General features: G+C 36.2%; 1 protein-coding gene and 1 long non-coding RNA gene across 13 annotated transcripts in view; one reads left to right on the top strand and one right to left on the bottom strand.

Annotated features, from left to right (window-relative positions):
- The first annotated feature begins 1007 nt into the window (after positions 1 to 1007).
- Positions 1008 to 13694, top strand: LOC121111333. Of its 2 annotated transcripts, XR_005861274.2 has the most exons (3): positions 1008 to 1690; positions 6343 to 6411; positions 6726 to 13694. It is a non-coding gene; the product is annotated as an uncharacterized LOC121111333 (long non-coding RNA). The 2 variants fall into 2 exon arrangements; XR_005861275.2 differs by having other exon boundaries at positions 6343 to 13694.
- The window catches only part of COBLL1 (cordon-bleu WH2 repeat protein like 1), a 75777-nt gene continuing 64614 nt past the window's right edge, over positions 12690 to 23852 (bottom strand). For all 11 annotated transcript variants that reach the window (XM_040703572.2, XM_046943813.1, XM_422028.7 and 8 more), the window contains exons 11-14: positions 22157 to 22242; positions 19957 to 21575; positions 18290 to 18475; positions 12690 to 15277 (exon numbers count right to left, since the gene is read on the bottom strand). In XM_040703572.2, coding sequence (XP_040559506.1) covers positions 15191 to 15277; positions 18290 to 18475; positions 19957 to 21575; positions 22157 to 22242 — 1978 coding nt within the window. In that variant the 3' untranslated portion in view covers positions 12690 to 15190. The remainder of the gene's footprint in view (positions 15278 to 18289; positions 18476 to 19956; positions 21576 to 22156; positions 22243 to 23852) is intronic.

The following is a 23852-nucleotide window of genomic DNA, read 5'->3' as shown; positions in this document are numbered from 1 at the left end:
TCCTCTACAAGCTCCATCTGTAATTTTTGTGACTTTATTGTATCAGCGCTCTCAGAATATGCTGAATATGCATTAAGTTTTCTTCCTTGTGGTCGTGACATCAGGAACTGTGGCAGTGTCATTGCGCCTTCTTGCGCACTTTGGAAGCTCATTTTTAGCTTTGACAACTGGCCCATCTGTTTGGGCAGTACTTCGAGTGAGCCAAATTTATCCCATGAACGCTCAGAGATATCAGTAGCTAACTTCTTGGCAGTCATGCATAACTCTTTGAAAGTTTATCTGTGGTTGAATGTTTTGAAGGAGTTTAGTTTTGCCTGTTGTTATAGCTGACATTGAACGTTAGGTTTAGAATTACTGCTAAAATGTGTATCTTTCATTGCAGATAAGGAAAAGGTTCCAAGGGATTAAATCAGTAATGCCGAGCCCAGTAGTTTCCAGAAGCTGCTCTTCAAACTAATCTGAAACCTCCCTCCTCCATGCATGCTTGCACAAACCACAGCACAGTAACGCTTTGCCCAACGTAATGTTCTCCTTCTGCGCTTACTATCAAGAAGCAGATTTGTGCTGTTTTGTTTCTTAGTTTGGGCTTGGGATTTTTCCCCACTGAAAAGTATGAATACTTAAATGTACTTTTGTAAGAAACTTGAGTACAGGGGTGGATTTTACTGCTAGCTGTGACAACAGTCTTTGCTGTTTCAACATCAAGTTCTGTGATTTCCGGCAACAGCTTTGTCCTCAGACCAGAACATCTCCCTGCTGGAACTTTCCCTTGAACTGCAACACAAGAACAGAATTAAATTCATTGCAGAGTTTTGAGGATGATACCTTTCAAGTCAATCAAATCAAAATGAGAACTAATGATTTCAGAAATAGGTCTTTGTAGCTAAAAGCAAAAAATTAGGTTTGGTATAGGGATGACTGGGTGTTATGCAGGAGCTGTCAGGTGCAGGTCAGATAAAATGACATACCAGCTTCTGCTCCCTCGGTCTAAAGTTGTATGAAAACAATCATTCAGCAGCATCTATAACAGACTGTACACTAGCTGATGTGATTTGCACTGGCCAATCTTGAAAATCTTTAGGGCACAAAGTTCCATTCTAAATGGAGAGAACCGTGAAAGATCCAGGTGAATGTTACATGTGGATGGATTACGTTGACTAAACCTTCATCTATTGGGTCTAAATCCAGTAGAGTACATGTAATCTTTTGGGTTGTTATGAATGGATGAACTGCATAATATACTGCTATGGTTATTTGTGGAAGAGAATTGTCAAGTGTCAGGGCACTGCCAAATGTTTGTAATTACAGTATTGTAGCGGAAGAAACAGTTTCATTTGAATACATTTCTCTGTTCCTATTAATCCCTTGTATATATTTGTGATAACTAATGTTTTCTTAGTGCCTCTGGAACAAATACTGTGAACAGTGAACAACTTTAAATATCACATAGCTGAGAAAATATTTATTTAAATATTAAAAGTAGTATTTCACAACAGCAGAGTATTACTGATACTTTTTATATCCTCTTTTCTAGAACTCTACCTTATACAAAGAACACGATTTCTGGCCATATGTATCTTCAGAATATCATACACAAACCTATATTTACTATGGAAGGAAGGGTGCACGTTACTATGCTATCTGATACCATTTGTGTTAATATGGAGCACAGAAGTTCAGGTACCATTAGGTGAGTTGTTGGGAGATCTGATTAAAGATCCTTTAACAGTAGTCATTTTGTAGAAGGGGAAACAAAATACAAGCATTAAGTAAAACAAAACAAAACCAAACCACCAAGGAATGCAGTGCTAAAAGGAGACCTTTTTACAAACAGCCACACCACTCCTAAATCCCAGCCATTTCTGAGCTGCTGTCAAGGACTCTGAAGCAATAGTACCAAAGCTTATCTTCTGATATGCATAAAGAGGAAGAGAGATGTGGAACTATTTGGGGCAAAATAAAATATATATATATATATATGGTCAAACTCATGTAGGATAGTATTTAAATTCTGCTATCAAAGTACAAGTTTGGTACAAGAAATTTATAGTCAAAATGAATTATGTATTTTGGAAAAAATGACATACAGTGACTCATCTACCTAAATGCAGGCTTCTACTACTAATTTAGATACCTATTCTACCTTGTCCTAGGAAGAGATGGGTTTCGTGTTCGTCCGCTGTCATATGTGACAGCCTGGTGTGTGTTTTAGCTATTCCTGGGTGCTAAATATGGCAGCAGAGACTTGTGTTTAGGTGCCTAAATTTTACTTGCATTGTTTCTTCTCTGCTTCTCCAACACGCAGCTCACAATATAGATTGTCATGAACTTAAGAAACTAAATGAAATTCAAATTTTTTTCTTCAAAATTTTTTTCTTCAAAAGTCACTAGAATAACTTAGCCCAGATTTGCACCCACAAATTTGCACCTAACACAGCAAAGCAATTTTAAATCAACATACCTGTGCTTGTGCAATTTAAAATGCTTTGCAAATGGGCTCTGGAATGGAAAGCTTTGCTGGACATTAATGATGCAGAAATTACACCACTCCCAAATAGTAGAAAGTAAAACAAACAAATAAACATTTATCTGACTGGAATTCCTGGAGTTCCAGGAGGAATTCCTGAGCTGGAATTCCTAAGGTACTGCAGATATTGGATAGTGTCTGCCACTATCTTAATACATCCTCTGATGAGGCATATAAGACTGTGATGAACGAATCCCCCGAGGTTAACACAAAGAAATGATGTTTGCTCTGTCTCAAAAGTTTTTCCAAGAAATCTATATTCGGGGAATATAGTATTGAATAAATCTTTAAAAAGCAACCCATTCATGTTTTAAAAGCATTGTGCTGACTAGTTGGAAGTTACTACATTAAAAAGTAATGCAAAATTCAGGAACACGATGTAACAACAACCATCTCAGCATTTATTATGAACATAATTATCACAAAATCAGTACAGCAGACATTTTAGTGCATTTGTTCCCTTTGTGCAGATGAGTAAACATTTGCAGCTTTATGTGCCTGAATGTCTTTGAAAACTAGCAGTAAGTAGGTATTTAGAGTATCCGACTTTACACGTCATACCAGAGCAGTGAGGTGATTTAACACAGGGAGAGAGACAGAGCTCCAAAGTTCAACTAGAAGCAACTATGGCTCTTAGTGTTGACAACCATTCCAGAAGAACTTTTTGTATCCTGTGACTACTCTGGAAAACTAGGGAGAACTCTCTCCTGACTTAGGTAACTTAAATTTGACAGTGCAATTAATTTGCTAAGTGACTTTCACAAGATCTAGTAGAATTTGTGGCTGAGCAAGGAATGAAAACTGCAAGTCCAAAATTAGTACTCTAGCAATCAGGCCATCCTCCTTTATAACTATAATAAAGGTTTCTATTTTCTAAAAATAAAGAAGGTAAAATATATTAATACTTCAGTACTCCTGACAGTAAGTTCTAAGGCTGGTCTAAAAGGTAATTCTGCACTGAGCTGCAAAAATAAAGTCAATTTTCCTTTGCTTTCAAGTTTATTGAAGCAGTGCTCTGGAGTTGTTCAGTAGCCACTCTATTTTAAACGCTATTTTTTTGAATAGTACTAATGTTAACACTGCAAATAGAAAAATTTCATAGGCCTCTGGCCAAGAAGTTAGAAAAGCCAGATTGTGCCACTGAAACATCCTAACCGTTCAAACATACATACATTGCTCTGAAAGTAAAGTCTCCTACTTATGCCCATGGAAACTAAAAGTTGCAAAAAGCGCAATAACACTATCTGATACAGCAAATTCTCAGCTACAAAACACTATTTTCCAACATAGTCTCGCCTATTATCTGTGCATTTTCAGCAGCAATGAACAAGAGCCTGCATTCTGCACTCATAAAAATCTGCTTGCCCATCTGGAACGTGGTTTGTCTTTCATGTCACTGACACCACTGTAGAAACACACTACCCACCACCTCACTGTACTCGCATCTACTGTTTGATCGCATCAGTGAATGTCAGTGGGTGCCATTTTTTCTGCATGGAAGAATTCATTGACACACCTGTGCTTCATACATGCTTCCATGTCAGATGCCATTTTGTCAGACTGCCCCTCTGTTACATCTGTCACATAAAATGTAATGGAGTATTGGTGGGAGGGTTCAACCTCTACTGCCATACCACCATCAACATCTGCCAACATAATAAAACAGGAGATATTATGTTGTGAGCCAACATAGTAAAACAGGAGGCATTACTTTCAGAACAGCCTTAAAAAGTGGTGCATGTTAGATGGTGCCTTATTTACATTTTATGAACCTGTGTGATTTTAGTGGGAGAAGGTATTTTTCAATATCTGGAAGTAGCCCATTGTGTATTGCATTCAGCACAAATGCAGTGCAGTTCAGCAATCAGTGAATCGGGTTAATTTTTGCAAGGGCTGTTTTGCTTCACTGCAACTTAGATTCAGGCAAAAATGGATGTACAGTTTCCACAATGTTTTGAGCCATCTAAATATGACACCAGTCTTCTTTCAAAGTGGCTTTAAAAGAAACGTATATTCCGATCTCTTTTATTAGGATAGTATTTACAGAACATTTCTCCTTTTGCTTATTTGAAAGGAAAATCTACCACTAAGTAAATTGTTAAGACATTAAAAACCCATTTTCTACAGATACTTTGGCTGGCTCTCAAGTAAGGACGTAGGCTTCTATTATAACATATTGGGAGCTTTTAAAACCAAAGCAATTCATAATAAATTTATTCAAATTGACACATTTTTGGTTACAATGCCTTCATTATTTCTTCAGAGTTACAAAACATGAATTATATCATTGTAACCACAACACCAGTCAAGGAAATCTAATTTGCTGTGAAGTATGTTCATCAAGTCACCACGTAGTTAAAGGCATGCATTCCATCATTTTCTTGTACCATTCTTTATATTAGTGTTATTCCAACGAGTATAGTGATATTATACCCCCATTACATTTTATTTTAAAATACATTCTTACACAGCAGTCTCTAAAATATATTTAGCTATATAACAAATCAGAGATAATTATACCATTAAAATCTATTAGGTGTATATTGAAGCGTATTGAGGATCATTTTGTATATTTCAAACACTTTCTGTTTAAGCAGTATTTTTTTTTCATCATAGTTCGCTAACTAGCCAATATTTTATTCAATTCAAATTAAAGCTGAATTAAATTAACACAGCATAGAATTCCCAAATCATGAGAACAGAATCATTGAAGTGATCAACATAAATGAAAAAAAGACATTTTAAAGCAAAATGTTCTCCATAAGTATTTTTTCTCTCTTAGCCTTAATTTATTAAATTCTTCTAACAAGAATGAAGTGATTTTTTTAAAGGAGCTGATAGCCTTTTTTACATCTTCCTAGGATGGAAAGATTTTTTTTCTCTCTCACTTTGCTGTCAGAAATGAAAGCCTGGGCTGCAATTATTAAAGGTCTGAATTTGCATTTTTCAGCAATCCAGAGATATGGTAACAGCTACTGTTATGATCATTATCGTTATGAAGTTCTTTGTGTGCACTTCTTCTAACAAAGTGGTTGGTCAGCTGTTAGATGCCTTTCCAGTTATCAGATTATCTCATAGTAAATCAAAAAGAACACCAGATTAAAATGATAGCTTCATATATTCACAGATGGTAAATTCTTTATAACTGAATCAACTGGATGCAGTGCCTAGTGCTAGCAGTTAGCACAGGAAATTTGCAGAAGCTAAAAATACAGTGACGGACTTATTTGTAAATAGCTGATAGGACTTTGTCTCCAAACCCTGCTCTCTTTCCACCAGTCCTCCTTGTTGAGGCAGCTAGACTAGACAGCCTCTTAGAACTGAAAACTGACCTCTCAAGCTTACTATGTATTGAAGAGCTGCCTGAGGGAGAATGTTAAAGACACAATGGCTCTTAATAAAACATTACTGGCCTGAAATACTTGTGAGGACTAACCTGAGAGAATAGAGTGCAAGATTCCTTCTGGAGTAGTGGGAGGCTAGGCTATCTTTGCCAAAAATCAGACACATTCAGATCATTGTTTAACTGAGTTGACTGAGTAAAATAGGCAGCCCCAGCCTTTCTCTGTAAATGAGTATCTCTAGACCCGCCTTGGATCATCTCCAAAGCCAGCTCAAGCATAGATCCACTGAAATGGTGTCTCAGAAGCTTGTCTTCTGTATAAGTACCTGACAGGAAAAGATGAAAGCCAAGCAGAGGTTTACTGTTCCTAGGGAAGTTTGAAGCATGATTAGGTGATTATTTTACTTACACTTTTCTCTTACAAAGATTATTTACTTGGTTATCTTTTTGTTTGTTTCTTTGTTGGGATTAGATGTCTGCACATCCCTCGTCTTGGTGTGGAGACAGTCTGTAAAGATGGAGCCTTGCATAGCATCCTCTGGTAAGTCTCAGCTTGTGTAGCTGCAAAATTTGTTGCTTCAGCAGTACTGTGGAAGGCTGCAGTGAAGGACTACAGCTGCTGACAGTCTTTTTGCCTCTGGCAGCCTTTTACAGAACCTTCACCGCAGGGCCTGGGTAGCAACTGCCCATGTTCAGTCCAATGCCATGTAAACCAGGATAAATGAAGTGAGGTATTGGGTCCTCACACTTTTGTTATGCTTTGGAAATGAGACAAGATTAACTTCCTATGTTTCTCAGAGGCTGTCAGGTAATGAACACAGTGAGAGTACTTGTTTTTTTCCTTGTCCTGCACAGGATGCCATATATAAGCTCAGACAGATATTGAGAGAAAAGTTGAAAGACAGCATCTACATTTTCTGTACATTCCCTCCCTCTCTGGCTGCTGCTGGCATGATCACACTTCCAAAGCTCTTGGTCCACCTTGCTGTACTCTATATGCAGAGTGAGTAAGGGATGTACTAGAAGGGCCTCCCAAGAGGAGTGAATTCTGAGTCTGCTGAATGAATGTGGATTGCCACTTGGCAGTAGTCATATTGAACAACTGAGGTATTGCCATTATTTCCAGAGTTCAGAGAGTTAATGTTTTTCCAGCATCCAGCTGCTGCATAACTAAGGAAAAAGAAGTAATCTAGCAGGTATTGTAATTTGTTTTCATACCAGGATTCAATTTTTCAGAGAATAATAGAATATATCAAATTTTGACCCTTTGCAAACAGGCTTCAACATAAATTAATTGTTGTGTAAAAAACTGAATTTAATATTTACAGTGTAATTTGTCACTGGAATGGAGACTCAATTAGAGTCTCAATGATTTACTAACGACATTTTAAACATAATGTCCAAATAATGCTACATAAGTGAAACATGATGTAATTGAGTGAGCCACTAAGTGGCTCATCACTGTTGATTCATGTGGAAATCACGCAGATTTTACTGATCATTATGCATTCATTCAGTATTAATACAGATAACACATGTGCTTCCATAGTGATTCCACTGTTACTCAGCATTCATTAAGTTTTAATGTACCATTAAGAAGGTATCAAAAGACTCATCCAAAAATACCGCCACAAAGGTAGTTTATTTAAACACAGTTAAAGAAGCAAAATTCACTTTTAACATTGAAATACAAAGTAAGTCGATAATGAATCAGCAGAAATATTTTAGTAAAAACTCTGTGTTTAATTGCAAATAAGACCAGAAAAAATATTTGAAGTAAAAGCATTCTCCGTGTTCCAGATTTCTGGACAGCTAGCAGCATTTCTATGCAAAAGTGATCATGCAGGTAAGTACGTGGCCTTCATTCCCCTGGTGCCGTACACTAATCTTCAGCATAGTCATTCACTACAGTGGAACTATTATTTTTAAAAACAGAAGAGTACAAATGATGGCCAGATTACCTACCATATTCAGTTTGTTGGATGGAGAGTGAAAGGAGATGAGAAAACCACACCAATGTTAGTAGCTTGTGCAAAGCTCCCTCTTTTTCACATTTTTTGCCTGCTAGGCCTCACGTGCGTCTGCTAGCAAAGTGTTTTTCCACGAGTGAACTCTAACATATAAGTACAGGTCAGTCAGTCTCACCTCAGTGCTTGGCAAATGCATGGAGCAGACCCTCCTGAAAACTATATGAAGGCACATGGAAAACAAAAAGGTGATTGGTGACAGCCAACATGGCTTCACTAAGGGCAAATCATGCCTGACAAATTTAGTGACCTTCTGTAATGGCATTACAGGATTGGATAAGAGAAGATCAACTGATGCCATCTACCTGGACTTGTGCAAAACATTTGACACTGTCCCACATGACATCCTTGTCTTTAAAGGATTTCAGAAGGTGAATAATCACCTTCATCCAATTGCTGCATGAAATAGTCAACAGAAATTTTCATCAGAAAAATCGATTGAAAATTCTTATGTAAAGGTGGTACATATTAGCCAAAGGAATGTCTTTATTGTAAGTTGGAGCTAATGAACAAGTATCACAGTAAACTGAGCAATGTACATACCATATCCTTAAGTTTTTAAATGTTTTGTTCACTGGCTAGTTGAAAAGATCATCTTTGAATCAGATGATCACATCTGTGACTAAATATGACTTAGCAAGGTCCTGTTCAGCTGGTTACATAGTGACTTAGAACCGTTACATGGAACCATCTCTCATGAACTGTTGATCTTGGACAGAAGACAGATGTATCCTACAAGTAACTCACTATAGAAAATAGCTTTCTTTCATTAAAATTTGTCTTAGAAACCTGGAATTGTTAGCTTCCCTCAAACAAGGAAAAGCCTCACCATGTACAGCTGTGCTGTACATCTACACCACAACAGAAACCATGATAGGAGAAATCACCCTTGTGTAAAACCACTTATTGTACATAAAGACACGTATGGCACATACAGACTGAATTGGGATTGGTGACTTAATATCTCTTTCAGTAAAAGAACAGTACACTCATCCTTGAAGTGAGACACCTGACCATGTAAGCACTTGGATGCCCATTTTTCTCCCAGTCCTCTACAATTTAGAAGGAAGTGACTTGTGATCTGCTTCTTCAGCCTTTGTTTCACCCTCTTTGCATCACATAGGCAATGGAGTTTAGAACTGCAGCAGCTTAGCACACTGTAGGGTCTTGCTTTGTATGTGACCGTTATACCTGCAAGTGTACCCTGATGTGATCCATATTTGTGTGCCTCAGTAAGTTTCAGATTCCAGAAAGCATTTAACTGACTTGCAGCATTTGAAGAAATTGAATAGTTTCTGCTGACCATATCAATCATGTTTAGCCAAAGTGGCCATTTGCATCTCTCTCCGTATTTCTCTGTTTAGTTCAAACGCTTCATGTAGAAAATTGCTATTGATATTACAGAAGATGATTTTCACTTTCTGTTAAATCAGAGAAATTTATTTCACAGTTGCTTAAGGATTTATGTTTTTGTCCTTGTTTTACCTCTTCAGTGTAGCCATTGAGTCTTAGTTCTTGCTCAGGAGCACACATTAAAATAGAAGAAACATACAGGCAGACAAACATACATAGCTGGGGGAAACAAAGTTGACTGCAATAGCAGCTTATTCATTGTTTTTGTCAGTAGAAATATATCAACCATTAGGAAGTCTGCTAGTGGTTAATGTGCAGTAGCACTAGTACACTAAGTACACTAAGCACACTAGTACTTGGCAAATAGCCACTGCTGGCCAGATTTATTCAACAATTTCTGCAACTGCAGCTTTTGTGGTCCTAGATCTCCCCCTGCGCTGAGATAAGCATCAATTCTTTACCCCTGTGGATGTTCAGTATTGCATAAGAAGGCCCATTATTTAAAATTCCCGTTCTTTTATCACATTTAAAAATTTAGTTCTATGCACTCTACTGTGTTACTGTGTTCTTATTGCTCTGGCTATGATATTAAATATCACAAGCTAAGCAAGGTCAGTCCAACTTAGTACTCAGAGCAAAAGCTTCAAGCAAGCGTCTTTACCCTCTGTGTGATATGAGAGAGATTTGCTTTGAGGACAAAAATAGGAGGTCTAAGAGGTCTGTTCACGTGATGTGACAATTTAGTCATACAGAGGTGAAAGCCTCAGCTCTCCAGACATACTGTATTCTAAATAATTATATTTTCCATACCCAACTTTCAACATTTGCAGAAGATTCATCTATGTCATTTTAGTGGTACAGTCTACCTCTGAGAGATATGTACAAAACAATTATCTACAAACACATTTCAGTTTCAGTGTTTCAAGCCAGTGGAATCCTTATCTGAAAATAAGGGCTATCAGCCAGTACGCTTCTTTAAAGCCCTCACATAGCCTATGTTTCATGTTTTCTCCTTTGGACCTCCATATCAGGTTATTTCACAATTAGCAAAATTCTCTAATGAGCACACTGATGTAAAGAATGCACTATCTATTCTTTACATTGCACTATGCTTTTTTTCCATTCTTACCTGTTACATTTAAATATCTGAATACTACTTGAAAGTAAGACACTATTTTAAATCATCAAAACTTATGCAGTAAAATAACCTCATGCAGTACTCACTGCATCAAGCTTATGATTTATGATCTTCACATATAGAATGTAAATAATGACTAATTCAAAGTTTTTTTAATGGTTATTTTTTCTCTCTTGTTAGAAATGTTGACCTTCTTATGCGAGTCTTAGAGCTCTGACTCCCATTAGTGTCAGCAGCACACTAATTCATAAATCAGAGCAGGCTTAAATTTACACCTAAGAAATGAACAGAGACAGTTGTAAAGGAGTGATGACTCTAGAAAAAAGAAACAGCTTAATATTTCAAGAATCACTGACCCAGTATAGACATCCTTAGGTGCTGTCCTAGTTCATTTGGCAAGGGAATGTCTAATCAAAGCCCCTGCGTACCTTAAGAGACATTATTTCATTAATTAATAATCTGATTAGGTCCTCCTGACTACATACTGTGAGACATCCAAGGATCCTTCACACTTGAAGATGTGAAAATATCTTATCAATTGCACATTTGTTCAACATTTAAGTTCAATATGAAATTCAGATGTGAAAGAAATCCACAGAGAACTGTAAAAAGGCAACGCACCATTGCTTTGACATTATCTGAACACAGCAACAGTAGAAACAGAACCCCTACACTGACAATTGCTCTATTTTTAAAGTTTAACTGGAAACTTTCTTGTCTTTGAAGATTAAGGGAATACTTAATGAACATTTCTTAGCACACGACAAATTTTCATCTTCACAGTAAACTGAATTGTAGGAGACTTCTGCAGATTTACAGTTCACTTAACTCAATGCAACTAGATACCACGGCTGCATAAAAACGCAGACAAATCAGATGGTTAAACTGGTAAGTGCCCGATAGATATGTAAATACTTTTGAAAATTCCAGTTGGTGATCTGTCTCCAGTTTTTGACACTAAATTAGTAAGGGAATATAATACTTAATTCATACATGGCACACTGTTAGGTGTACTATGAAGAATCGTGCCAATGCAGTGAAATTAAAATAATAGTTAAGGCTTTGCATTTTCGATATTTCAGTTTATTCTCTCCAAGGAGAAGGACCAAAGGAAAGGTCAATCAGCAAGCTATGTTTTTCTGGAGGAGCTGAAACTGATCTTAAAGCCTCCCCTTCCTCATCAAAATCTCCCTCGCCTCTTGAGGGATGCTTCTTACCGAGTAAACTTGGGTCAATAAAACTAGCAAAATCTCTTCTTACATTTCCCAATTCAGTTATATGTCAGTTGCTCTGAAAATAATGCCTTCAACTTATTTCCATGGAAACTACAACAGATACAGAAGCACAATAGCACTGCTGGATAGAGCAAATTCTCAGCTACAAAACACTACTCTTTAACATAGTCACCACCATTAGCTATGCATTTTCACCAGTGATGAACATCCATTACCAAGAATGTGTGATCTCATGGTCCATATATCCACATGATATTAATGAATGATGTTATTCCTTCATCTTAGAGATCTTCATGTTATATGCTACAGTATGCTAGGGCTTGAATCACAAGTAGTGAGCAAAAACTAGGGCACTGATTACTAAATATACTTCCTAGAATGGCAGCATCCAGTGGTTTAACATCTTTCAGCTGCAAATATGAGAGCTCTTGGCGTGGCTTCATGACTTCTAGTCACCACTGATGATTTCCAAATATTCCTTGGTGATGAATTAAGCTCTCCCAGCCAAACAGCTTCTCTTTTCCAGGTATCTCTTAATTGTATTAATTAAAGTAGTTGTCTTGATTTTATTCTTCTGCAGAGTGAATAAAAGTATAAGCTTTAATAACTAAAAAATTCGTTTTAATTCCCAGCCATCCTTTACTTACAAAGCCTTAAAGGCAGAATCAGAGTAAGATCCTCTTGTGCTATACCAATATCTGCTGTTTCATGATGAAAAGAAACTGCATGTCTTTACTAGGGTCTGTTATTTTGTCTACATAATTATACTGACATACCATTTACTGCAGAGTCCTTCGTTTTCTTCCCCAAACATTTTGTCTACTGTTCAAAAGCAACAAGAGGTATGACAGAAATAGTTGCCTTGTGTTGGAAAACATCTCTAGTACCGTCCCCCAGCTAAGTATTCTCGGGCCAAAACAAAAACATACAGATATTTTCCATGCACGTAAGGCAACCTCAACAAAAATTTATTTCTGCCAAGCTTAGGCTTGCTGTTGCTAGAAAAAACTTGCTTTATTACTTAAGAACATATCTTCTTGTTTGAACAATTAACAAACACATCAAGTTAATCACCAAGAGCTTTAATAGAAGAGTTTAAGAAAAAAATGATTCTCTAGCAATATAATAGCAAAATATTAAAATCTTTTACATATATGCTGGAAGAAGGGGGGGAAAGGGAAAGTTTTGCTAAACAATATTGCCAGCTAGTAACAGAAAATCTTACTGAACAATTTCACAGTACATTGTCTGTACGGTGTGTACACAGTGTCTGTACACAGTGTGTAGACATTTAAGCTAATTACCAAGCAAGTTCAGTTACACAGATGAGAAACCCTACAATTCAGAAAAGATGTTTTTAGTCTTAATCTCTATTACATACAAATTTGCCTTCAGGAGTTCACATCAAAGGGCAGCATACTTTTAACATGGAACTGAAAAACATAATAGTAGTACAGTAGTCAAATGTAAATAAAAGAAGAACAAAGCAAGGTTAATTGATCTTTCCCAAAACCCAGAACGTTTGGACACCACACACTTGGCTGAAATAATGAAATATCATGTAGTCTACAGATGAAGATTACTTTGTACAAAATAAGATTTAGTCACCTGGAGCAGAGAAAACAAAAGTTTGAGAGCAAATATGTAACCCTCTCCCACCCAAGATATAGACAACTACTTTGCAGTGCAACCTCTCTGTGCCAGTTACAGCTCAGCATGTTGTACAGGAATGCTTGAAAAACGGAATTCAAATATCACAACAAACACAGACGCTTTGTAGATTGATAAGAATGCGTTACAGTTTTCAAGACTGTCCCTCAAGACATAAGGAAATCTAGAAAGTATGACCCAGTTAGATGCTAGAATACAACTACCTCTTCTATCTCAATAATTTCAAGTGAAAGATGAAGCAGTGTTTTACAATCAGACCCCAAAACAGATCTTTTGAACTACCATGTAAGGTTTCCCCTTGGAATCAGCCCCTGGAGGCAAGAACTAGGAGGAAAAGGAAGTGGTGGCATGCACTGACAGGGGACTAGTTGTTGTAGTTGTAAAGTTGTAGGTGTGAAAATACAAGAGAACAGCAGTGAACACATGTTCATCAGTTCTCTTTATGAATTTTATTCACTAAAATCTTCTTCAATGGGTTTCAGCATTGGGTTAACACTGTTTTTCTTGTTACCAGTAATTGAACCTGTACTAGAAAAGTAATGGGATCTCTGAGATTATTGCACAAAAACCTGGCAGCAAACCACCAACAACCTGTTGAAATGCACATACAGATCAGCTTCTGAAAATGAGTTACACAATGACTCTTAAAAGTATAAAATAAATATATTGTTAAAGAATAGAAACTAAATATAATTATTTTTATTTAAATCAAATCCAGCAAGAAAATATTTTAATATGGCAAATATCCCAGCACTTGCTGTATACCCACAATCTAGCTATTTCATCATGAATGTGACCCAATTTCCACTCTCTCCCAAAAACGTCTCATCTTGACAAGAAATGCAAAATAGATAAAATATAATAGGAAGCATTTTCTTTTTATATATGCATATATATATATATATTCATTCCCATTTTGGTATTTAATGCTTAGTCTCTATAAATAGAAGCTCTGACACAAGAATGCTTTGTAAGTGTATTATCGTGCTGTTTTAAGATTAAAATATTTTATATGAAGTCTACAGTTCATTCTTATTCAAATATCCAATTATACATTTTTTAAATTTCATTAAGTATCAAAACTGGAATTTGCATTTTATCCATAAGTGACTATATACTGATATACTGATGACTATTTAAAAACATATCTAGTTCACAAAAGGCATTGCTCATCTGAGTGCTAGGGAAACAGTATATACAATTACTCAAAGAGAAGATTAGAAACATCATGTAGTGCTATTGTTAAGAAAAGTTTAAGTAGTACAAAAATGTCCAATAATTTATGTCCTCATTTTTTTTCTTTTAATATATCCAGGAAAAAGTTAAAGGAGATTTAAAACCAAAACACTTATCCCAACTACATCAGCTGAAGGAACAAAATCCTTTCTTTTTTTTTTTCTTTTTTCTTTTTTTTTTTTTAAGAGAAACAAAAGTATTGCATATAGTTTTCTACTAATTACAAATTTAATTTAACAAAGTAATATGGAGGCAGCATGTGGTAGATTTAAATTCATACAATCTGTTAAAGTAATACACAATTGAAAATTAGTGATCTAAAATCCTTAGATTGCTTTAAATCTGCAATTTCAGCATACTGCTACATTTGTTCTGTCTTGAAGGCTGAAATCAACAAATTTTTGACATTCATTCCAACATAAGCAGAGCTCATCTGCACCTTCTCTTAAACCTTTTTAGCAGCATCATCAGCTTTATTATATAGAGAAAATTATTACCATAATTTACATATTCTAATAATCTTTTCCAAGGCATCAAAGGAACCCAGTGTCATATTCCTATACCAACTGATAAAAATATACTAATCACTTTAAAAATTGGTAGTTAGTATTAAGGTGGCCTATGAAGCAGTAGTAAAGTGCAAAATGTTTGGTATAATATCTAGTGATTCGCCTTCGCTTCTGTTGAATACAAATAGTTAAGCCTGGCTCTTCCATTGACAGATACAGTGTTTGATGGAGGACCAACCTGGATGGAGGGAAAAAAGAGAAAAAGGAAATATTAACCTAATTTTTATCATGCTTCTGTCTGGAGTATGTTACGAGGTATTATCTTAAGAAAAGCACAATACTGTTCCTTCAGTTAGCGCTCTTCTCACACAATAAACCACCTCCTACATCATTTCTGAACAAAGCACATATGCTACAAAAGTAGCATTAAATATGTTTTTAAGTGACTTCAAACATTTCTGTCAAAAACTTCAGTGCATAACTATTATAAACATGTAATTTTTTTTTTCAATCTCTGGACCTGGTTGAAAAGAAATACATGAAAAAAATATCATTCAAAACAAATATTTTAAATAAAATATCAAATAGAACTGATTTCTAACAAAGTCTGACATTTAGTTATGACATAGGAATGTTTCTTGGAGCAAACACCTTTAAGGACAGATAGCAAAGATCTGCTTTTCACTGTAGCTGCATAAACCAGTAAGTCCAGCTGGAGTTAATGAGAGCCATGCGAGCAACATACCACAGCACAGAGTTTACTAAACAAAATGAAAACATTCTGAAGAGAAAAACAGTTAAAAAGAAACCTCAGTTGACCCATTTTAGGTTCATAATTACCGAGGGTTCTATTCAACGTAAAAAGCCAGAAACACAAAAGGCCACAGATCTTGGCATTGCATACTGACAACTTATTAAGTAAAACAGGGAAAAAAGAGGATTTGTATAGTGGTGCCAGCTTTTCTTCCCCCCTTTTTTACTAAATGACTCCATATTGCTGAAAGAGTAGAGAATATGATGAGAGGTAAATGCAGAAGCAGGAACCTGACAGATCTTCCCCCACTTATTTTTGTTGCCTTCTACATTACAGCATCTTCTTCATGCTTACAGGCTTTCCTTCTAATTGGTTTTCCTTAAAAGTACAGTCTTGTCCTCAGCCCCAGCCTCTACAGATGCTACATGGGGAAAGAACATCTCCCACTCACTGGAGAGTGAGAGAGGGATGGGGGAAAAAGGTTTTTAGTCATCACCATACTCTTCATAACACATACATACATGTACGACTGATAAGGACTATGTGGGTCAAAGATATGCTGAAACATCTCTATTAGAAAATAATGAACAACCATATGATGTTTTGTCTTAGGTACGTTCAGTAACTATAGATTTCTTGAATTCTGAAAAGCACTTCATGAATTTTATTTTATACAATACTTGCAACTCACTGTGTAGCCTATAGATATTTCCCATAAAATCATAAAAGAAAGTTCATACACTATGCAAAATAAATAGAATTAAGTATTATTCACAATGTAATTATGCATTGGAAAAAATACCCTAGTAAAAATACTTGAAAATACATGTACAAGAGGTGCTCTGAAAGTAATGCCTCCTATTTTATTACATTGGCTCATAATATCAGAGGCAGATGGTGGTGGTACAGCTGAACCTTCCCACCTATCTTCTGTTCCATTTTGTCACCACGTGACAGATAGCAACAGAGGGGCAGTCTGATGTGAAAGTGCATATGAAGCAAAGGTGTATCATTAAATTCTTCTTTGCAGAAAAAATGGCATCTGTTGACATTCATTAACTGTTGCTGAACGTTTATGAAGACCAACAGCGGATGTGAGTGTAGTGAGGTGGTGGGTGCTGCATTTCAGCAAGCAGTGGCAGTGGGTCACCTGTGCTAGTGCAGATTTTTACAAGCACAGCATATAGGGTTCTGTTCATTGCTGGTGAAAATGTATAGATAATGGTTGTACTTATGTTGAAAAATAGTGTTTTATAGATATAATTTGTTATATTAGATACTGTTATTATGTTCTTTGTATCTATTGTAGTTTCCATGGAAATAAATAGGAGGCATTACTTTCAGAGCAGTCTATGTATATTTATGCAACCAGGTAGGTAGAGGAAAAAAAAAAATCAGGTTGAACAGAGAGACGTGACCTTTTAAGCTAGTCTGAAGAATACAGTATTTGCTTCATCTTAACTTGCTTTTAAAGTGGCTTGTGCTTAGTGATATACAGTAGTTAAAAGCAGCACTACAGTGCATTATGTACCACTCTTACTGTTAAGCATGCTCATCTAGCTGTGGCAAATTATGCATTCTTATAACATTTCCAGAAAACAGTTTTCCTACTCAGCATAGAAATACCAGGAAATCTGTAAGTCTCAGAGAGACTGTTGTAGTGCAACACTGAATCAAAACTTCATATATTTAAAAGAGGCAATTGTAATATCTACCCATCAACTGACATATTTTGATTGTAGGGGAAATCAAAGATTTCCATTAAAAACAATTTAAAAATACCCTCACATCTACCCACAACATTTTACTTGCTTTTATTCAAGTTTCAAGTGGGAAAGGGAAGAAAAACAAAGCCCAGAGTTTCTTAAGTTTCTGCAATGAGAAATTATTCTTCAATACAGAACGCAAAAATATTAATGCTGAGTCAGAGAGTTTTGTGTGAGACTATCATTAAATTGTCTGGTTACAAATTTAAAATAACAGACTGGTAAAGTCTGAGCTATTTTACCCTGTGAGAGTGCAGAAACTGAGCATCAATTTTTACCTGAGGGAGTGAAGGAAAACAGTCCTACCAGGACTATCGACAAAACACTGAGAAATATCTTACTAATGATACTAAGCAGGAGGCTTGAAATACATTTATGAAGAATTAGGGACCTGACAAAGTCTAATAACTATAAAAAACAAATATTCAAAACTTCAATTTATCTGCCTAGAAAAGATTGCAGCTAATGCGAGTCTAGGATGAAGCTGCTTAGCACATGCTTAAAACCGTATATTTGTGCTATTTGAATATATGAACATAGAAAGCTGTGTGTGCATTCACCAGTTCACTCTGCAAAACTAAACTCTCCTCCCCACCTCCCTTCCCATTAGGAGACCTCATTCATAGTACTTCATGTCCAAGCTAACTGCATTTAGTGTCAGGCATTAATATGGTAATTTTGAAGGAAGCACCATGAGTTCATTGTTATGGATGCAATGATGAAAACTCACCCTTTTCAATCTGGCAGCAGCTTCTCCAGAGCGGATTGCAGCCAGCAAGCTCTGGTGGATCTGTTCTGGGTCAGAGCGCTGGACTGGCGTTGAGGTTTGTCTCATAATGACAGGGCGTGGGTGGTCAGCTGAAGCACCTGACTGTGCCTCAATCTTTTGCTCACTATTGCTTACGTTGCTGCTTTTCTAGAAACAGAGGAAGTGAGAAGGACAAGACAAACAGAAGTCCTTTAATGTTAATTAGCTAATTAGCAGCAAAGAAAAAACTAAGTCAACTCACAGGAGGTCACATATCAAACCATACCACTATAATATTTGCTTTGTTCAAGATCTCAGGTATGAGCCACACTTCTACTATAGCTTTGGGAACTGATCTTCAATTTATCAGCAACAAAAAAGGATATAAGCCAAAAGGAACTTATGAAACTTACAGAAATGATGAAGTAATTCCTCCAAGATGAGTATGTGATACCACAAAGTGATATGATATGGAAAAATCATATTCCAAAAGGAAAAATGAATATAAAAATAATAAATCAAGCACTCAAAACCCCTGATTTTGTAACTTAAAATTATATCTCAAGTAAACAGGAAAATATTCAAGCATTACAACTGGTTGAGATCCACAGGTTTTTATTTTTTTTTCCCTGATGACTTGACAGGCTTTTAGTCCAAAACGTCACCACCTAAATTTAGGGCCCTTAACACCACATTGTAGCATAACGGAGCATTGCTTGAGAAATGAAATATCTAGCAAAGATCAGTTATAAAGTATTCCCAGATAAAACCCATAATCACCACAACATTTATTTTACTAATGCATTCATATGAAAATCTAAACTTGACATAAAATATTCCAGAAAAAGCCATTCTGAGAAGTTTGTCAATGCATTTTGAACCACAAGCAGAGAGGAAGAAAAGCATTACTGTATTGTGAATCTACCAAACAAAGATTAGTCTCTAAATTCCACTGAAGAAAATGACTGAAGAAAATGGTCATTATAAAAATAGAAAGTTTCGGATCGTACTGCTGCTTCTTGTCAGAATACTGCAGATCTGTACCAAATATGCAACACAGCCAGCATCTACACATCACAGATTTTTATGGGTATGTCAAGCTCCCAGAACAGCTTGAAACAGCTCTCTGAATTATGGTATATTTTCATCTACACATTCACAACATTAATACCTCAGTTGATTTTTATGACTTTTTTTTTTTTTTAAAGTTTCTCTCTCACTCAGTTATGCCTGCTTCAAGTGTTTCTGCCATGATCGCTTGAAGCAAAACTCATCACACTATTCAAAATTAAAGAAACCAACATACCAAACCATAAAGAACACAAACACTCTGAACATGAAAACAGGTGTATAGAGTATAAATGATTGTTTAATCTACTGTTCTTCTGAGTTTTAGATGCTAATTATGGCAAGAAGTAATTGTTTTTAGTACTCAGAATGAGACTGTTTTCATCTTAGCTAGCATTCCTTTTTTCTAGTATTTCATTACAATCCTGTGCTACTCCCAAACACCAGAGCTTGTTTACGCTGTATCAGTACAGCACTTTCTGATAAACAAGCAGTTCAGAGATAAGCCAAAGTCTGTGCTCTGCTGAAGATGACATCACAACAGATCAATGATAAAAAAAAATATTAGTAATAAAGTTTACCTTATCCATTAGACTATTTTGTGGCCCTCCTGTGATGCCGTGTAAGGAAAGGTTTTTTACTTGAGGCATGGAGGTAGCCGAGGAGAATTCAGCTGCAGAAGAGACAGATGAGAGTTCAACAGGAAATTCTTCTCTTGGTGCCAGGCTAGAGATTGTACGTGTTTTATTGAATGACTGGGATCTTTTGACTGCTGAGGAGACAGCGAGTGCAAAAGGGGATGGCCTCGAACTGGAGTATGGCTTTGGAACTGCAAAAGTTCTTAGAGTTCTTAGGTTCAATGGTGCTGGCTGGCAGGAGGGAAAACTTGGCGGTTTGTTGTTTTTAACAGGAGAAGTGGAGGATTCAATTTTTTTCCCATCATCATCTTTGTCTTCATCTACTGGAGGAGAGAAGCTATTTGTTGCATGTAATGAAGTTTCATCAGGCGATGAGATTTTTTTTTCCATCTCTGTATTTTTAACTTCATTTTGAATGGAATTAGGAGCACAAATGGTACTTCTGGCAATTGCAGATGACACATAATGACCTGAAACTCTTCGCTGCATCTGCAGATAAAAAGAACTAGGCTTAGTTGTAGGACTCAGCGTATTTGACTTCTCCCGAGTCTCAGAAGCAGCATTTGAATCACTTAAGCTTAGCATCAGTGGGACATGCTGTTTAGAAGACACTGTTTCTATTTGTTTGACCTCAGTGCTAACCCTGGCTCCAGATGGCACCCCATGTTCAGAAATGCTGTTTACTCTGTGCAGCTGATCATTTTTTGCAGCAGGTATATTTTGCAAACCAGTCTGTAAGTGACCTGTACTTTTCGGAAGATGAGGAGTTTCAGTTTGCATTATGAATTCTTTGGGGTCTTCATATTTTAGAGAGTTTTTGGAAGCAGATACCTCTTGATCCTTACAATCTGAAACTTCTGATTCCCAGCTCTTCATTGTTTCCAAGGATTTTGGAGGAGGCACAATTTTATAAGTAGTCATTCCAATTTTTGGTATGTAATCTCTTGTAATTTCATTAGCAGGCTTAGGTTTAGGTTTCATGTCCTGTCTATAAAGAGGGTAACTTCTTATAGGAGACCCATCTGGAGTTTTTGCAATAGTTTCTGGTGAAGTAACATTACTGCTGTTTGTACAAATATGAATTTCATCTTTCATGGGTATCGTTTTTTCATATGAAACTTCTTGTCTCTGAAGATTTCGTTCTGTTGAAATTTCTTCATCCTTATGTACTCCTTGCATCACCCGAAGACCAGGGTTGTTTGTGTCTGTACTGTGTTGATGGACCATTCCTTTGAATGTGGACGATTCATATTCTTGAGGAACAATCATTTCTTTCTGTGCAGTCCTTCCCAAATTGCTAACCAATGGACCTGTCTGAATTGCAACATCATGAGTTTTTACGGTGTCCAGGCTGGTCTGACTTGTTTTCTCATCTTGCTTTCCTGGAATCAGTTGACTGTAATTCTTATGACTTATGGCGATGTCATTTTTAGATGCTTGGCAGTTTGATAGTCTGTCAACTTCAAGCTTGCTGTTTTCTCTAAAATCTACTGCTTTAATTTTTGCTGTCTGCTCTTCTCCCCCTTCTTCATTTGTTGGAAGGAGTGTTCTATCACTGTGATCTTTAAAAGAGCGATTCCAGAAATTAATACAAATGCCAAAAAAGGTTTAACCTTCCCACTTACATCACTAAGTTCCAAACATCCAACAGATTTAACTACAAGGACTAGCTCCTCACTACTATTATTATTTTCCTCAACACTTCTAAAAACTATAGTTATATTTGCCTATATTGCTGAATAATTCTCTTCTTACTCAGGTATTCTTCCTTTATTAACAGCCTTCTGGTGTCATGCATGAATTAATAAAAAAAGCTACTATTGAATCATTTAAAAAGTGCTAATAAATTTCAGTTGATTATAAAAGGAACCAGTAAGTTGAACTCAAAGTCCATTCAGTAGTAAGTTAGATGCAATTTTTATTTAGTTCCATCCTTGTGGCTTTTGTTCCATGATTTTAATATCAAAAGTGTTAACTTTACAACAACAAAAGTGCAACCAATTCTTGTCATCTCATCTCAAGGAGGATACACCAGAGTAAGAGGAAGTATAAAGAAAATAATCTGATGATCACAACTCAAGAGTTGACAGCATTTTAATTGTCTTAAACAATTTCTTCAACAAAATGAGTGGGAACTACTCACCATAATTTTTATTTTCTTCCAAAATTCTAAGCTTCCTGTCTTTCTCAAATGCAGCTTGGTCACTGCTTATCTGAGTCTGTAGTTCTCTGCAAAGCACAACAGTACATTAAATATGTTGGTATCATTCATTTCAGTAAACAGAAGAAAAGATGCAAGAGAACTGGCAATGTTCTCCAAACACAGATGGAGAAATCATTCTGCCAAACACTGGAGTACTAAACAGAATAGATTATTTTTGTTTTTTAAATGAGAGGAAATGCTGCTATGATATTTTACCAAAATGACATTCAGCTTCATTCTCTTATGTATGCATAACGTGATGAGTTTTCCTTTTCCTCTTTTTTTGTTGTTGTTGTTTATTCGTGCACTCTGAACAAGCCCCATTCTAGTTAAAACTCAAGTTTCAGTGACTCACTATGGCAATGGCTTATCATTCCTTAACAACGTTCTTAGTGTGAAGTCTTATGACATCTTACAACATTTAAAACGCTTTGATTTTTGTCTCCAGCATAATCTGCAGGGAGCTGCATGAGACACCAACTGCATATGAACTGTGCAGTACAGATTTTTTTAAATACTAATGAAATATATTCTGTCCCTTTCAAGAAATATCTTGAGAACAACAAAGAAATATGCATACAATGTCACTTGCATACTAAACATTTTGCAAATGCATACAATGTTTGTCCTATGATCAGAGGGGACAAAAGAACTGTGTAAGTGCTGAAAAAAACTCTTCTGTTTTCAGGAAATATTGAGTATTTGACTTCAAAAATTAAGTGAAAAATGCCAACATATTTTAAATTTCTCATTAAAAAAAACTATCAGAACTTCAAACTTCTATCTCTGTGATACTTTTATTTTCTGTAGTAACTAATACTGTCATTATGAAGATTCCAATTCATTTGCCACATCAAATGTATTAGTTATCATTAGGAATCACTGCCATGAATTGAAGCATCTGCTTTGAATCATTTCAAATAATGAATTATCCATCCTCATCTTGCCCGTACAGTCCAAAACACACTGTAAGTGTCCAACAACTGCTAAACAGAAGCTTTCAAAATTTGCTGGAAGAATGTTAAAGCTCAGTCCTGCCCTCTGTACTCTTGCCTATCTTCATTCCCTTGAAAAGAGCTAAGGGACTGAATGACAACCAGCAATGGCCTCAGCAATGGCTGAACTGTTTAAAAACAAACCAAAAAAGAAAAGGGAAAAGAAAGACAAAATATCAGAGTATCAAAGCCACCAGACCTATCTTAAAAAAAAAATCTGAATTACCAGAAGATTTTCATAAACAAATGTCAGAGAAACCCTAGCTCTCATTCTCATCACTGTGATATTTCATGAAGGAAAGGATTTCTAAACTTTGAAATTACGGTGCAGTGCATACTAGATGATACTTAACAGTATTATAAGCCACAAAAGACTATTACAAGTAGGGGGTTGGAGTGAGAAAATATCTTCATGACAGTAGTCTAAACTGGCAGAGTAACACAGGTCTGATCATTTGCAAGTCTGAGAGAACTTAAAAATGAGACTTGGCTGAGGCACCACCTCATAGTTCCTCACATGGCAGACACACCCAAGCAACTGGCACAGTACTCGGGACAGAACAGCAAAGAATTTGCAAAGACTTACTTTGCTCTGAATTGACAGAAAGACCCTTGAAATTTAACTCAAAGCTCTCTATATG

The sequence above is a fragment of the Gallus gallus genome, chromosome 7 (assembly GCF_016699485.2).
Source record: "Gallus gallus isolate bGalGal1 chromosome 7, bGalGal1.mat.broiler.GRCg7b, whole genome shotgun sequence".
Taxonomy (NCBI): Eukaryota; Metazoa; Chordata; class Aves; order Galliformes; family Phasianidae; genus Gallus; species Gallus gallus.
The sequence above is the reverse complement of the archived record's forward strand: the minus strand, read 5'-3'. Positions and strand labels throughout refer to the sequence as shown.